At 50.6% G+C, this 16860-nt stretch overlaps 2 protein-coding genes across 2 annotated transcripts; one reads left to right on the top strand and one right to left on the bottom strand.

Annotated features, from left to right (window-relative positions):
• Positions 1-2601: 2601 nt before the first annotated feature.
• Positions 2602-3435, top strand: LOC138647496 (uncharacterized protein slr1819-like). Its single transcript, XM_069736522.1, has one exon. It carries the CDS (start codon positions 2602-2604, stop codon positions 3433-3435), a length of 834 nt encoding a protein of 277 aa, XP_069592623.1.
• A 1711-nt stretch (positions 3436-5146) lies between these two features.
• ERP27 (endoplasmic reticulum protein 27) lies at positions 5147-16586 on the bottom strand. Its single transcript, XM_069735901.1, has 7 exons — positions 16459-16586; positions 10325-10416; positions 10102-10239; positions 9048-9164; positions 7458-7583; positions 5569-5757; positions 5147-5263 (listed from the first exon to the last, which is right to left on the bottom strand). Exons 1-7 carry the CDS (start codon positions 16553-16555, stop codon positions 5228-5230), a joined length of 795 nt encoding a protein of 264 aa, XP_069592002.1. The 5' UTR covers positions 16556-16586; the 3' UTR covers positions 5147-5227.
• Positions 16587-16860: the final 274 nt, after the last annotated feature.

Raw genomic sequence — 16860 nt, 5'->3', positions numbered from 1 at the left:
GCACTGAGCTGTAGAGCTGTGAATCCAGCTCTGGGTGAGATTAACTAAGGGCTACAACAGCCAAAGTGGTCTATAAGTGGAGAAAGAAGCACATTTCCTGATATATTGCTAAGTCTCTTTTATTTTCTGACACTATTGAGTTTCTTGAAGTGACAGCGATTCTTATGGTGGAGCCTCTTCTTCAGCTGATAATGGACCGTGGTTCTGGGGTCTCATCATGACGCAGCTATATACACCACTGTACTTTACACTGCTGGCTGGATCCAGGGAGCAGTAAAATATTGCAGAATTGATGACACTGAATGTTTTGGGGGCTGTAATAAGCCCCCATCATCCCTCGTGATCTGATTCACTTGTTATTATGTTTTTTAGGATCCGCGCGGTTCCTGCCGCCTCGCCCTCTGCTCCAGACTTCGTCTTTCGTGTTTTTCTCCTTTACATGGAAATTAAATGTAACCACATAAAAGCAAACATTGCTGCTGATTTCATTTCCACCGTCCTCTGCCCGAGAGAAAGAATTTACTGTACTAATGTTCCATGAAGGAACGTCTGGAGTGACGCCAATCCCAGATCACGCCGTCCCACCTGCCCCATAACGCACGAAAATCCCCCAAATTGTGCAATCAGGACCCGCACTGTGGTGTGATGGCTCCGGAACCTTGTTAAAGGGATCCAGTCCAGGTCTCAAATCCGGGCCTCTGTGCCATGTGCTCGTGATGCTGAGCAAAGTGAATGACCCCCTAAAAGTGGGGAATAAACAAATAAAAGTGTCAGCTCCTCTCCCTGGAGTGCCCTCTATCTGTTCTGAGGATGGCGGGTCATTTCCACCCCTATAGTGGGCACGGTACCAGAACTGCAGCAGATCTGGACCTAGGAAAGCTGCGTCATTCTCTTCAGGGTGGCACGAGGATTCAGATCAGGCCACTATGGGGGCAGATGTAAGACAGGAACAAATATGAGCCACATGGAGTCACAGAGCGGAGGACAGCAAGCCACAGAGCGGGGGCAATGAGCCACAGAGCGGGGGCAGCGAGCCACAGAGCGGGGGCAGCGAGCCACAGAGCGGGAAGCAGCGAGCCACAGAGCGGGGGGCAGCGAGCCACAGAGCGGGGGGCGACGAGCCACAGAGCGGGGAGCAGCGAGCCACAGAGCGGGGGCAGCGAGCCACAGAGCGGGGGCAGCGAGCCACAGAGCGGGAAGCAGTGAGCCACAGAGCGGGGGCGACGAGCCACAGAGCGGGGAGCAGCAAGCCACAGGGCGGGGGCACCGAGCCACAGAGCGGGGGCGACGAGCCACAGAGCGGGAGCAGCGAGTCACAGAGCGGGAGCAGCGAGTCACAGAGCGGGAGCAGCGAGCCACAGAGCGGGGGCGACGAGCCACAGAGCGGGGAGCAGCGAGCCACAGAGCGGGAGCAGCGAGCCACAGAGCGGGAGCAGCGAGCCACATAGCGGGGGCAGCGAGGCACATAGCGGGGGCAGCGAGCCACAGAGGGGGGGCAGCGAGTCACAGAGCGGGAGCAGCGAGTCACAGAGCGGGAGCAGCGAGCCACAGAGCGGGGGCAACGAGCCACAGAGCGGGGAGCAGCGAGCCACAGAGCGGGGGCAGCGAGCCACAGAGCGGGGGCAGCGAGCCACAGAGCGGGGGCGACGAGCCACAGAGCGGGAGCAGCGAGTCACAGAGCGGGAATAGCGAGTCACAGAGCGGGAGCAGCGAGCCACAGAGCGGGGGCGACGAGCCACAGAGCGGGGAGCAGCGAGCCACAGAGCGGGAGCAGCGAGCCACATAGCGGGGGCAGCGAGCCACAGAGTGGGGGCAGCGAGTCACAGAGCGGGAGCAGCGAGTCACAGAGCCAGATGGAGTGTCTCCAGACTGAGTATCTGGACTGAGCGCCATCAGATTGAGCGTTTTTGGACTGCGTATCTTCGGACAGAACACCTCTAGACTGAGTGACTTTGGACTGAGAGTTTTTGGACTGAGCTTCTCCAGACTGAGCTTCTCCGGACTGAGCTTCTCCAGACTGAGCTTCTCCAGGCTGAGCTTCTCTGGCTGAGCTTCTCTGGGCCGACCTTCTCCGGACTGAGCTTCTCCAGACAGAGCTTCTCCGGACTAAGCTTCTCCAGTCTGAGCTCCTCCAGGCTGAGCTTCTCCGGACTGAGCTACTCCAGGCTGAGCTTCTCCGGACTGAGCTTCTCCGGACTGAGCTTCTCCAGACTGAGCTCCGGGCTGAGCTTCTCCAAACTGAGCTTCTCCGGACTGAGCTTCTCTGGGCTGAGCTTCTCCAGACTGAGCTCCGGGCTGAGCTTCTCCGGACTGAGCTTCTCCAGACTAAGCTCCGGGCTGAGCTTCTACAAACTGAGCTTCTCCGGACTGAGCTTCTCTGGGCTGAGCTTCTCCAGGCTGAGCTTCTCCGGACTGAGCTTCTCCTGGCTGAGCTTCTCCGGACTGAGCTCCGGACTGAACTTCTCCGAGCTGAGCTTCTCCAGGCTGAGCTTCTCTGGACTGAGCTTCTCCATGCTGAGCTTCTTCGGACTGAGCTTATCCACGCTGAGCTTCTCCGGGCTGAGCTTATCCAGGCTGAGCTTCTCCGGGCTGAGCTTCTCCATGCTGAGCTCTGGGCTGAGCTTCTCCGGACTGAGCCTCTCCGGACTGATCTTCTCCAGACTGATCTTCTCCAGGCTGAGCTTCTCTGGACTGAGCTTCGCCAGGCTGAGCTACTCCAGGCTGAGCTTCTCCAGACTGAGCTTTTCCGGGCTGAGCTTTTCCGGACTGAGCTTCTCCATGCTGAGCTTCTCCGGACTGAGCTTCTCCGGACTGAGCTTCTCCGGACTGAGCTTCTCCAGACTGAGCTTTTCCGGACTGAGCTTCTCCAGGCTGAGCTTCTCTGGGCTGAGCGTCTCTGGACTGAACTTCTCCGGGATGAGCTTCTCCTGGCTGAGCTTCTCCGGACTGAGCTTCTCCGGATTGAGCTTCTCCGTGCTGAGCTTCTCCGGACTGAGCTTCTCCAAACTGAGCTTCTCCAGGCTGAGCTTCTCTGGAATGAGCTTCTTCAGGCTGAGCTACTCCAGGCTGAGCTTCTCTGGACTGAGCTTCTTCAGGCTGAGCTACTCAAGGCTGAGCTCCAGACTGAGCTCCATGCTGAGATTCTCCGGACTGAGCTTCTCTGGACTGAGCTTCTCCGGAGTGAGCTTCTCCGGGCTGAGCTTCTCTGGACTGAGCTTCTCCGTGCTGAGATTCTGTGCTGAGCTTCTCCGGACTGAGCTTCTCCGGGCTGAGCTTCTCCGGACTGAGCTTCTCCGGGCTGAGCTTCTCTGGACTGAGCTTCTCCTGACTGAGTTTCTCCGGGCTGAGCTTCTCTGGACTGAGCTTCTCCGGACTGAGTTTCTCCGGGCTGAGCTTCTCCGGACTGAGCTTCTCCGTGCTAAGCTTCCGTGCTGAGCTTCTCCGGACTGAGCTTCTCTGGACTGAGCTTCTCCGGACTAAGTTTCTCCGGACTAAGTTTCTCCGGACTGAGCTTCTCCGGGCTGAGCTTCTCCGGACTGAGCTTCTCCGGGCTGAGCTTCTCTGGACTGAGCTTCTCCGGACTGAGTTTCTCCGGGCTGAGCTTCTCTGGACTGAGCTTCTCCGGACTGAGTTTCTCCGTGCTGAGCTTCTCCGGACTGAGCTTCTATGGACTGAGCTCCGGGCTGAGCTTCTCCGGGCTGAGCTTCTCCGGACTGAGCTTCTCCGGACTGAGCTTCTCCGGATGGGGCGTCTCCGGACTGAGACATTTTGGACTGTGAATGTTTAGACTGGCGTCTCCGTGCTGAGCTCCAGAGTTTGCTGAGCTTCTCTGGACTGCGCTTCTCCAGACTGAGCATCTCCGGATGGGGCGTCTCCGGACTGAGAATTTTTGAACTGTGAATTTTTAGACTGGGCGTCCCCGTGCTGAGCTTCAGAGTCTCCGTCTCTCCTGACATGAGGGGTCCATTCTGCTTGTTGTTCCTGCGCAGGTCTTGTTCACTACTGTGCAGGTGCGAGAGTAGAACCGGTCGTGTCGATGATGTCAGGCAACAGTGACAGCGATTTTGGGGACGAAGAAGACACCTGGTGACAGGATCCCTTTAAATCTTTTCATGACATGCGGCATTTTTTCCTGATTTTGTTCTTCCTGACACATTTCTATGATTTGTCATCACACCGACACATTCTTAGTTTCTGGCTATAAACAGGAAGTTTTTCATTCACTGACAGCAAGGAGACTCCTTACAAATGGTGACGAATTACAGATACAGGAGTGATTGGGCTCTTGTCACAGACGCCTGCAGCCGCACTATCATATTAGCGGGGTCTGAGGTCTTCAGGGTAAATGACCCTGCGGGTGACATCTGTCCGTCAGCCCCGGGTCACATGTCCCCTGAGCGAAGCTGTGGTGAACCTTGGTGGTTAATGCAGCTCCAATAGACTAAGTGGGGTATAATTATTACCTGCTCCAGGTGAGGGGGCGACAGCTCCGAAAATAACTGATCGGCCTGCGGGATGGAGACTTGTCTGTGGTCAGCGATATTTCCACACTGAATATTAATAGGACGAGCAGACACAGCGCCATTGTCCACAAATATCCCGCTGTGAACCCGCGACCCTGTGAGCAGCTGACCCGACATGATCTCTGAGCGCTGAGTATACAGCAATGACCCGGCATGGTCAGCACCCATGCCCAGCAGCGTGGCTCTGCTACATCTGGGCAGGATCTGTCACTATGGCCATGTGTCAGGAATAGAAGGATAATGCAACAGTAAAGACTGACACAGCAAGAACAGGAAAGAAGGAGGCTGAGCATCACCCCAAAGTGGGAGGTACCGGGCCTTGGAGGGCGGTCCTAGGGGCAGGACAAAAATATCCTAATTTGGGTCAATGACATATTGAAAACTGCATAACAAAAGGGTAAAATAATTCCTGCGAGAAAATGGAAATGTTTGTAACAAGTTGAGGAAAATGTTACAATTAAGGAAGATTTACTCATTCCAACCTGTGTCTGCCCCTTTAAGAAGCCGCACCCCCAATAATGGGAAAATGTCCTCCCTCCTCCTGCAATTCTTCCCCCCTCTAGTGTGCACTCCAGGAACTGCAGGACGCCACACAGGACCTCAGGGGTTAATGACAATTTTTTCAGTAAATAAAAGATTTAATTAAAAATTGTAAAAACAAGAAAAAAAATAAGATTTCCAGAAAAGTAACAAACTTCTAAATGTTATAATTCTGTCTTCGCATTTTCTGATTCTTCCTCCTGGAAAATAATAAACGTTTGATGTAAATATTTAATGAAAATGTAGAAAACATGAAAAAAACCTGAGCGCAGGCCCCTCCCATCAGTCACATGACTGCACTGTGCTCCCCTGGAGTCCAGTGGGCGGGGCACATGTATAACCCTTTGATTGACATCTTTGTGGGCCGCTTGTTGGGGGCAGTTTCCCCCCTGATCTCTGCCTTTATCCTGAATGACACAGTCCGCCCTGGGACGGAGCCCCCTTTAGTGGTGACCCCCGTAGCCCCCGGGTCCGCAGACCCCTGGTGTTCTCGGTGACCACTCACCCTCGATAAGAAGTCGAGGCAGAATTTCTTCACGGCGGCGGCGGTGACCTCCCCGGGGGCCATGATCCGTTTCTGGTTGGACTCGGTGTCGTACACGGACAGGAGCGGGAGGTCGCGCGGCTGCAGCTGAAAGCGCGACAGGATCTTCTGATTGTTCCTCGAGCTCACGTCCATCTTCACAATCAGAACCTGGAAATCATCCGCAATTATGGGGGCTGACATTGGGGTCTATATCATGGGGTCTGACTATTGGGGTCTATATCATGGGGTCTGAATATTGGGGTCTATATCATGGGGTCTGACTATTGGGGTCCGGTCAGTATGGGAGCTGTGGTGTGGGGTCTGCGGCGTGAGGGCGGAATGATATGGTGGGCGATGGGGAGCACGGATAGCTGACTATTGGGGTCTATATCATGGGGTCTGACTATTGGGGTCTATATCATGGGGTCTGACTATTGGGGTCTATATCATGGGGTCTGTGGTGTGGGGTCTGCGGCGTGAGGGCGGAATGATATGGTGAGCGATGGGGAGCACGGATAGCTGACTATTGGGGTCTATATCATGGGGTCTGACTATTGGGGTCTATATCATGGGGTCTGACTATTGGGGTCTATATCATGGGGTCTGACTATTGGGGTCTATATCATGGGGTCTGACTATTGGGGTCTATATCATGGGGTCTGACAATTGGGGTCCGGTCAGTATGGGGTCTGTGGTGTGGGGTCTGCGGCGTGAGGGCGAAATGATATGGTGGGCGATGGGGAGCACGGATAGCTGACTATTGGGGTCTATATCATGGGGTCTGACTATTGGGGTCTATATCATGGGGTCTGACTATTGGGGTCTATATTATGGGGTCTGCACTGAATATCGGGGTCTGCGGCATGAGAGCGGAATGATATGGTGGGCGATGGGGAGCATGGATATCTGACTATTGGGGTCTATATCATGGTGTCTGACTATTGGGGTCTATATCATGGGGTCTGACTATTGGGGTCTATATTATGGGGTCTGCACTGAATATCGGGGTCTTCGGTGTGAGAGCGGAATGATATGGTGGGTGATGGGGAGCATGGATATCTGACTATTGGGGTCTATATCATGGGGTCTGACTATTGGGGTCTATATCATGGGGTCTGACTATTGGGGTCTATATTATGGGGTCTGCACTGAATATCGGGGTCTGCGGTGTGAGAGTGGAACAATATGGTGGGCGATGGGGACCATGGATATCGATCCTGGGGTCTGAATATTGGGGTCTATATCATGTGGTCTGACTATTGGGGTCTATATCATGGGGTCTGACTATTGGGGTCTATATCATGGGGTCTGATTATTGGGGTCTATATTATGGGGTCTGCACTGAATATCGGGGTCTGCGGTGTGAGAGTGGAACAATATGGTGGGCGATGGGGACCATGGATATCGATCCTGGGGTCTGAATATTGGGGTCTATATTATGGGGTCAGGTCTGAATATTGGGGTCTATATTATGGGGTCAGGTCTGAATATTGGGGTCTGCTCTGAATATTGGGGTCTGCTCTGAATATTGGGGTCTGTATTATGGGGTCTGGACTGAATACTGGGGTCTATATTATAGGGTCTGCTCTGAATACTGGGGTCTATATTATGGGGTCTGCTCTGAATACTGGGGTCTATATTATGGGGTCTGGACTGAATACTGGGGTCTATATTATGGGGTCTGGACTGAATACTGGGGTCTATATTATGGGGTCTGCTCTGAATACTGGGGTCTATATTATGGGGTCTGCTCTGAATGTTGAGATCTGTATTATGGGGTCTGTTATAGGATAGTGATTATGGGATGCGTATTTTGGGGTCTCGTCACTTCTTGCTGTGTCCGTGCGGTGCTCCCCCTTATGTCAGACCTGCCCCCGGAGATCCTTTGCCGCTTCCCGTAGTTCCCTCGTTATTTCTTCCTGTTCTTTCACGTCCTTGTGAGTGAAGAAGATGAGATGGACCTGGACTTTGGAGGCGATCAGTCCGATGGCCGTCTGAGGAGAGAAGCGCAGATTACACGGACGGCCGGCGCTGCGCTCAGCGCTCTGCTATTCCTCGCCTCTGGCGCTCGCTCGCCTCTGCTGATTCTCTGGTGCAGAACAAGTCACAACTCACAGACAGAACATTGTGCAGTTTATGTTACTGCTCCTGTCTGATTCATCATCTATACTTGCTGTCAGTGAATGGAGACATCCAGATTTACATCCTGAAGCTAAGACTGTGTCTTCATTTTAACCCTTAATGTTCCAGTGCATTTTGATCCAGCACCGCATAGTCAGAAATCAAGAACTGTTTTAGGTTTACAGCTGCTATGCAGACCTATGTGTCTCCATGGTAACAGACCACAAACAAACCCTGTGTCGTCTGACCCTGCAGTCTTTATTAATATTTGTCTATTTTTTGCTCAACCAGCCAAATGTAAATTTCCAAAAATGGTTACGATCCGTCCTGTCCAAATATGTGTCACTGCTGAGGGTTTGTTACAGTCGTAGCCAATCTAACAATCCTCTGTGAGATAAACACATCAGCAGATCATACACCGTCACCAATCCAGATCATTTGTTACAATGTATCCGGTCTACACAATCCTCTGCAGTGAACACAGCTGCAGAATAACAGCTTGTCACAATGTATCAGTGCAGCTGAAAATGGTCAGTCTGACATCCAGGATGTTTGGATACACTGGAACAAAGGATCAGCTGTGAAAAGTAAGGCTGTGTGCCCACGTTGCATTTTTTAAGCCTTTCTGCCATGTTTTTCCGCTGCGGAAAAGCTTAAAAAAACGCTAATAAAACGCATCGCATTAATTTTAATTGCATTCTGCAATTGCTGTGCCCATGCTGCGTATTTTTCAGCAGCGGAATCGCGTTGTGGTAAAATACGCAGCGTGTTCATTTATTCTGCCGCCATAGACTTGTATTGGAACTCTTGAAATCCGCAAATATTAAAAATGTTTGCGGATTTCAAGCGCATTTGCTGCGGTTTTGTAAATCAAAACCGCAGCAAATAGGAAGTGATATCATGGGCATCCCATCATGCCATCCCATGGGCATCCCATAATCCAGCAGAATCAGTAACGTAAGCAGCAAAGTGCGCAGATTTTCTTGTCTGAGACGCCGCTGGGGCTGCACTTGTGGCATCTTGAATCCAACAAGAAATTAAAATTTAAAAGCGGGGTTGGACTTTTTTTTTGTCCCAACTTTATTTTTGCTCAAAAACGCATGAAAAACGCATCAAAATCCGCATGCGTTTTCCCTGGCAAGGGTGTGCGGTTTTGAAAAAGGAAAAATCTGCTTCTATTCTGCAACGTGGGCACATAGCCTAATAGGTCTGTACAGATTCCCGGCCTCTAGATTCAATCGAGAATGTTTCCACTCACTGACAGCAAGCAGAGATCCTGATATTACTGATATATTAAATCTGCACCTGCCTGATTTCAGGAGGAAACGATTCCTTACCATGGGGTTATAGTCTGTGACCAGTCTCAGCTCATTGATGGTGAGGAATCGGTAAAGTTTGGCAGGAGTAAGTTCTTCTACCAACTCCACCACCATGTCGTCCCGGAAATTATCTGCCTGTGATCAGAAAAAAAAAAAAAATCATTTCACACTCTGGTCACAACCAAAGCTGCAGCCCGAAATCTGCGCCTGAGGTTCTGCGCATTCACACACAGGATCATCTCCAACTGTCTGGTTTCATCTTCATGGAACATCTTAGGGCCAGAGGATCTTTGGTGACTGTAGGACCGACCATCACTTGCTTGTTGCCCTTTATTTATGGTCCATCTGCTGTGACATTGCCTTCTCCGCACGCCTTCGTTCTTGCACTTGCATTTTTCATGCACTTGCACTTTATTAGGCGCATTCATTTCTGAGTTCTGTCATCTATTGCATGTGTCTTTGCTTTGCACGTGTCAATTTTTGCATATTGAGCAACATTTGCTAGTTAATAAATATTTGATCACTTGATATTATTTATTTGTTAAATTTGCACTTAGGAACTTTTTGCTTTATTATTAATTACTATCATGTGCATTTGGCAAAACAATCCTGTGATTTCATTTCATGCATCTTCACCTTTTTGAGTTTGTCTGCTTCACTTTATTTTAGCTCATTCCTTGCTTCATGTTCGTCCTCATGCACATTATTGTGAACACCTCTGGGGCTTTTTACTATGCAGTTCGGTCATACCCTCATTTGTCCACTAGATGGCTCTGTTATATCACCCTGATTGTTTCCATAAATTCCTATTCCTATTACTCTGCTCACATTCCCCTTATTACTGTTAATATTTATTTACTTAATAACATTTCTTGTAATTTTATGCTGCACTTCCCTTTTTCTTCAGTATTCTGATAGTAAGAAACCAGTGACATTTGGAATGACATGTGCTGCACATATGCTCAACCAGCAGGGGGCAGCATGGAGATCTGGAGGTCCTGAGAGCCAACAGAAAGTCAGCAGAACAATGAACTATAAAGAAAAAAATGCCAAATAGAAGCGGCGCCATCACCTGCCGGAATATGGATATGGAGTTACTCTGGATCTTGTAGTGCTTCAGGACGTCTTTGCTGGTTGTGATGCCGTAATCCCATTCTGGATGATATTTAACAATTGTATTAAAATACCCAAATTCTGGCTTCTCGGGGTCCTGTCCGAAAAAAAGCAGAACGATGTAAATATGTAAAACGGAATCTGCACTAATGTACATTTACTGACCAAGAAAGTCCACTGACCACGAAAAACCCGACCACCGCGATCTCCGTGGAACCAATGAAGGCTCTGGCAGAAGGAACATCATCTAATACGATGGCGCCTCTCACAGGAGCTAAAGTGGAAATAACGGAAGTTATAAGGAAACCCCAAATATCATCCCGAGCACAAGGAGACAAAGAAGGAAACTCCACAGAAAGCGCAAAACCTGAGCAAGCGGGGAATGCAGAAGAGTGAGCGCAGCTCTGGAGTATAATACAGGATGTAACTCAGGATCAGTAATGTAATGTATGTACACAGTGACTGCACCAGCAGAATAGTGAGTGCAGCTCTGGAGTATAATACAGGATGTAACTCAGGATCAGTAATGTAATGTATGTACACAGTGACTGCACCAGCAGAATAGTGAGTGCAGCTCTGGAGTATAATACAGGATGTAACTCAGGATCAGTAATGTAATGTATGTACACAGTGACTGCACCAGCAGAATAGTGAGTGCAGCTCTGGGGTATAATACAGGATGTAACTCAGGATCAGTAATGTAATTTATGTACACAATGACTGCACCAGCAGAATAGTGAGTGCAGCTCTGGGGTATAATACAGGATGTAACTCAGGATCAGTAATGTAATGTATGTACACAGTGACTGCACCAGCAGAATAGTGAGGGCAGCTCTGGGGTATAATACAGGATGTAACTCAGGATCAGTAATGTAATTTATGTACACAATGACTGCACCAGCAGAATAGTGAGTGCAGCTCTGGAGTATAATACAGGAGGTAACTCAGAATCGGTAATGTAATGTATGTACAATTATTAGGTTCTGTAGAAGGACGTAGATCTGGGTATTTATTATGATGGAATATAGGCTGAACTGGATGGACAAATGTCTTTTTTCGGCCTTACTAACTATGTTACTATGTTACTATGTTACACAGTGATTGCACCAGCAGATTAGTGAGTGCAGCTCTGGAGTATAATACAGGATGTAACTCAGGATCAGTAATGTAATATATGTACACAGTGATTGCACCAGCAGAATAGTGAGTGCAGCTCTGGAGTATAATACAGGAGGTAACGCAGGATCAGTAATGTAATATATGTACACAGTGACTGCACGAGCAGAATAGTGAGTGCAGCTCTGGAGTATAATACAGGAGGTAACGCAGGATCAGTAATGTAATGTATGTACACAGTGACTGTTCTAGCAGAATAGTGAGTGCAGCTCTGGGGTATAATACAGGATGTAACTCAGGATCAGGAATGTAATGTACACAGTGACTGCACCAGCAGAATAGTGAGTGCAGCTCTGGAGTATAATACAGGATGTAACTCAGGATCAGTAATGTAATGTATGTACACAGTGACTGCACCAGCAGAATAGTGAGTGCAGCTCTGGAGTATAATACAGGAGGTAACTCGGGATCAGTAATGTAATGTATGTACACAGTGACTGCACCAGCAGAATAGTGAGTGCAGCTCTGCAGTATAATACAGGAGGTAACTCAGGATCAGTAATGTAATGTATGTACACAGTGACTGCACCAGCAGAATAGTGACTGCAGCTCTGGAGTATAATACAGGATGTAACTCAGGATCAGTAATGTAATGTATGTACACAGTGACTGCACCAGCAGAATAGTGAGTGCAGCTCTGCAGTATAATACAGGAGGTAACTCAGGATCAGTAATGTATGTACACAGTGACTGCACCAGCAGAATAGTGAGTGCAGCTCTGGAGTATAATACAGGATGTAACTCAGGATCAGTAATGTAATGTATGTGCACAGTGACTGCACCAGCAGAATAGTGAGTGCAGCTCTGGAGTATAATACAGGATGTAACTCAGGATCAGTAATGTAATGTATGTACACAGTGACTGCACCAGCAGAATAGTGAGTGCAGCTCTGTAGTATAATACAGGAGGTAACTCAGGAACAGTAATGTATGTACACAGTGACTGCACCAGCAGAATAGTGAGTGCAGCTCTGGAGTATAATACAGGATGTAACTCAGGATCAGTAATGTAATGTATGTACACAGTGACTGCACCAGCAGAATAGTGAGTGCAGCTCTGCAGTATAATACAGGAGGTAACTCAGGATCAGTAATGTATGTACACAGTGACCAGCAGAATAGTGAGTGCAGCTCTGGAGTATAATACAGGATGTAACTCAGGATCAGTAATGTAATGTATGTACACAGTAACTGCACCAGCAGAATAGTGAGTGCAGCTCTGGAGTATAATACAGGATGTAACTCAGGATCAGAGTGCAGCTCTGGAGTATAATGCAGGATCAGTAATGTAATTTTATATTGATGATAAAACATGAGAAGTTATTTTCTCTGTTTCTTTTTTATACTCTTCGGATATAATATCATCTAGGGAATCATTATTTCTCTGGATATAAACATTTGGTGCTTGATGGAAAGTTTTATAATCTCTCTCAGGTTTCTTGCTGCTGGTTCAGTCTCTGGGGTCTTCGGCTCCTCGGGAGATTTTTGTTTCTGAGTAGTGAAGGGAAATCTTTGGTGTTTGGGGTGTAACACATGTTAGTAATGAGCCCCCACGGACGTTCTCCCCGCGGACGTTCTCCCCGCGGACGTTCTCCCCGGAGTTTCTGCTCTGCTTTGATTTAATGACGAGTGATTATATTAATTTACATTTTCCACCTGGGAAATTAGAGAACTGATTGCGTCGCCCCCCTGGCGTCCACCGCTCCGAGATTTCCCTGAGAACCAGAACAGCTGCCATTTCACTATAACATAGCAGCGGTGTATGGGAACACGGGCGTCACGGGCCAAAGTCCGGAGCGATTGCTTAACAGCCTATTCACTAATGATTTCTTTGCTTTTTTTTAAAGTTTATTTATGGAAAAATACTTTTTAAACATTTATAATGACAATTATAGCATCAATCAGCATGCAGCGAGCTCCCCCTAGTGGTGACTGCAAGTACACAGCATCTTACAACTTATTCCTCCACCCGACTGTTACATTATTCTATTAAATAGTAAATAAAGTCATAATAGCCCCCACCGGGTACAAAAGCTGCATTAAACAGATTCTATTATTTTCCAGTGTACCCTTCTGAATTCCCAGTAGAACCAGTAAAGGATCAGCCGATCTATAGAACATGTTTGATTCCTTACAATGGGGTTTAAAGGGTAACAATTCTCCTTGTGGAGAGTGACATGTCTGACATGTGAATGTAAGGAGCCTTGTAGGCCATGCAATGCTCCCAAGGCCTATAAGTCTCCTTACACTGGCACGCCAGGCATGTAAGGGTTACATTAGTTTCAACTATTCCAGCACCAAAACTGCCAGGAAAGTCCAACCTGGGAACTCAACTTGGGAAAATGCCTCCACTGCTTCCATGGATGATGTGTAGGAGGGATGAGACGTGGAGTGACCTGGGTGGGGTATGAGGGGTCACTGGAGGGATAACATGGAGCCACAATACTTCACATGGGGGTCTCTCAGGCTTGGGGCGCGGATTCACAGTCTGGGCTTAAGGTGCCTCTATGAGGACGGTGCTGGGTCCAGTCATGATGGCCGCGTCCTCCACACCTGATTCCTGGAGCTCCGGTCCACCGGGCCCGAGAAGATCAGGTCTCAGGATTCCTTCAGCTCAGGCGATGGGATTATTATCAGGTGTCTGATACTGGCTCCTGTGAGATACTAAGGAAATCCTGTAGCATGAAGTGTTGGGGGCCGTGAGGGCTGAGATTGGGGGCCACTGCTCTCCTGAGAACATACGTTGGAGGCAGTGAAGGCTGGAGTTGGGGGCCAACGTGCTCCTGAGAACATGATGTGTTGGGGGCCATGAGGGCTAGAGTTGGGGGCCACCGTGCTCCTGAGACCATATGTTGGGGCTGTGAGGGCTGGAGTTGGGGGCCACTGCTCTCCTGAGAACATGATGTGTTGAGGGTTCTGAAGGCTGGAGTTTGGGACCACTGCTCTCCTGAGAACATGTGTTGGGGGCTATGAGGGCTGGAGTTGGGGGCCACTGCTCTCCTGAGAACATGACGTGTTGAGGGTTCTGAAGGCTGGAGTTGGGGACCACTGCTCTCCTGAGAACATGACGTGTTGAGGGTTCTGAAGGCTGGAGTTGGGGGCCAGTGCTCTCCTGAGAACATGACGTGTTGAGGGTTCTGAAGGCTGTAGTTGGGGACCACTGCTCTCCTGAGAACATGACGTGTTGAGGGTTCTGAAGGCTGGAGTTGGGGACCACTGCTCTCCTGAGAACATGACGTGTTGAGGGCTCTGAAGTCTGGAGTTGGGGGCCAGTGCTCTCCTGAGAACATGATGTGTTGAGGGTTCTGAAGGCTGGAGTTGGGGGCCAGTGCTCTCCTGAGAACATGACGTGTTGAGGGTTCTGAAGGCTGGAGTTGGGGGCCACCGCGATCCTGAGAACATGACATGTTGAGGACTGTGAGGGCTGGAGTTGGGGGCCACTGCTCTCCTGAGAACATGACATGTTGAGGGCTGTGAGGGCTGGAGTTGGGGGCCACTGCTCTCCTGAGAACATGATGTATTGAGGGTTCTGAAGGCTGGAGTTGGGGGCCACTGCTCTCCTGAGAACATGATATGTTGAGGGCTGTGAGGGCAGGAGTTGGGGGCCACTGCTCTCCTGAGAACATGATGTGTTGAGGGCTGTGCGGGCTGGGATTGGGGTCCAGTGCTCTCCTGAGAACATGATGTGTTGGGGGCTGTGAGGGCTGGGATTAGGGTCCAGTGCTCTCCTGAGAACATGATGTGTTGGGGGCTGTGAGGGCTAGGATTGGGGGCCAGTGCTCTCCTGAGAACATGACCTGTTGGGGGCCCTGAGGGATGGGATTGGGGGCCAGTGCTCTCCTGAGAACATGACCTGTTGGGGGCTGTGAGGGCTGGGATTGGGGGCCAGTGCTCTCCTGAGAACATGATGTGTTGAGGGTTCTGAAGGCTGGAGTTGGGGGCCACTGCTCTCCTGAGAACATGACCTGATGGGGGCTGTGAGGACTAGGATTGGGGGCCACTGCTCTCCTGAGAACATGACGTGTTGGGGGCTGTGAGGGCTAGGATTGGGGGCCAGTGCTCTCCTGAGAACATGACGTGTTGGGGGCTGTGAGGGTTAGGATTGGGGGCCAGTGCTCTCCTGAGAACATGACATGTTGGGGGCTGTGAGGGTTAGGATTGGGGGCCAGTGCTCTCCTGAGAACATGACCTGTTGGGGGCTGTGAGGGCTGGGATTGGGGTCCAGTGCTCTCCTGAGAACATGACCTGTTGGGGGCCCTGAGGGATGGGATTGGGGGCCAGTGCTCTCCTGAGAACATGACCTGTTGGGGGCTGTGAGGGCTGGGATTGGGGGCCAGTGCTCTCCTGAGAACATGATGTGTTGAGGGTTCTGAAGGCTGGAGTTGGGGGCCACTGCTCTCCTGAGAACATGACCTGATGGGGGCTGTGAGGACTAGGATTGGGGGCCACTGCTCTCCTGAGAACATGACGTGTTGGGGGCTGTGAGGGCTAGGATTGGGGGCCAGTGCTCTCCTGAGAACATGACGTGTTGGGGGCTGTGAGGGTTAGGATTGGGGGCCAGTGCTCTCCTGAGAACATGACATGTTGGGGGCTGTGAGGGTTAGGATTGGGGGCCAGTGCTCTCCTGAGAACATGACCTGTTGGGGGCTGTGAGGGCTGGGATTGGGGTCCAGTGCTCTCCTGAGAACATGACATGTTGGGGGCTGTGAGGGTTAGGATTGGGGGCCAGTGCTCTCCTGAGAACATGACCTGTTGGGGGCTGTGAGGGCTGGAGTTGGGGCCACTGCTCTCCTGAGAACATGACGTGTTGGGGGCTGTGAGGGCTAGGATTGGGGGCCAGTGCTCTCCTGAGAACATGCCGTGTTGGGGGCTGTGAGGGCTGGGATTGGGGTCCAGTGCTCTCCTGAGAACATGACCTGTTGGGGGCTGTGAGGGCTGGGATTGGGGGCCAGTGCTCTCCTGAGAACATGACCTGTTGGGGGCTGTGAGGGCTGGGATTGGGGGCCAGTGCTCTCCTGAGAACATGACCTGTTGGGGGCCCTGAGGGATGGGATTGGGGGCCAGTGCTCTCATGAGAACATGACCTGTTGGGGGCCCTGAGGGCTGGGGGCCACCACTCTGTAGTACCCGCAGGACTCACCCTCGATGTCCGTGCTGTTCCCCGGTTCTGCCGCCACAGAGAAGCTCACTAAGAGGAGACGCAGCGCGGTCTGGAGACAGCAGGAGGGTCGTGCCATGGTGTCCGTCCGTCCGTCCGCTCTGCAGGGCTTGAGTGATGACTCATTAGTGAGAAGCTCGGAGGCCTGAGAACCGCACATCTGCCGCCAGCGATAAGACAGCGACATCTCAGCGGAGCTGGAACTCGTCCTTGGATGAAGCTCATTCATTTCATCAGTGCTGGTGGCGCCATGTCCGGGAATATGGGGAAAGGCCGATATCCAGGGGTGGAACTACAGCGTTTAGGGGCCCCCGGGGGCCACTCAGAGAAACAATTCATGGGTAATACTCAGGGGTAGATGCAGCCTGCACAGCCTCACTGGGC

Source organism: Ranitomeya imitator, chromosome 8 (assembly GCF_032444005.1).
Source record: "Ranitomeya imitator isolate aRanImi1 chromosome 8, aRanImi1.pri, whole genome shotgun sequence".
NCBI lineage: Eukaryota > Metazoa > Chordata > Amphibia > Anura > Dendrobatidae > Ranitomeya > Ranitomeya imitator.
This window is presented reverse-complemented; position numbering and strand designations above follow the sequence as displayed.

Bases quoted from the DNA above. Each gene is read 5' to 3' on its own strand.
- LOC138647496 (XM_069736522.1), top strand. From the start codon at position 2,602: ATGCTGAGCTCTGGGCTGAGCTTCTCCGGACTGAGCCTCTCCGGACTG.
- ERP27 (XM_069735901.1), bottom strand. From the start codon at position 16,555: ATGGCACGACCCTCCTGCTGTCTCCAGACCGCGCTGCGTCTCCTCTTA. The intron at 7,584-9,047 runs GTAAGGAATCGT...TTCTCTCCTCAG, and splicing joins TCACAGACTATAACCCCATG to ACGGCCATCGGACTGATCGC. The intron at 5,758-7,457 runs GTCTGACATAAG...GATGATTTCCAG, and splicing joins CAAAGGATCTCCGGGGGCAG to GTTCTGATTGTGAAGATGGA.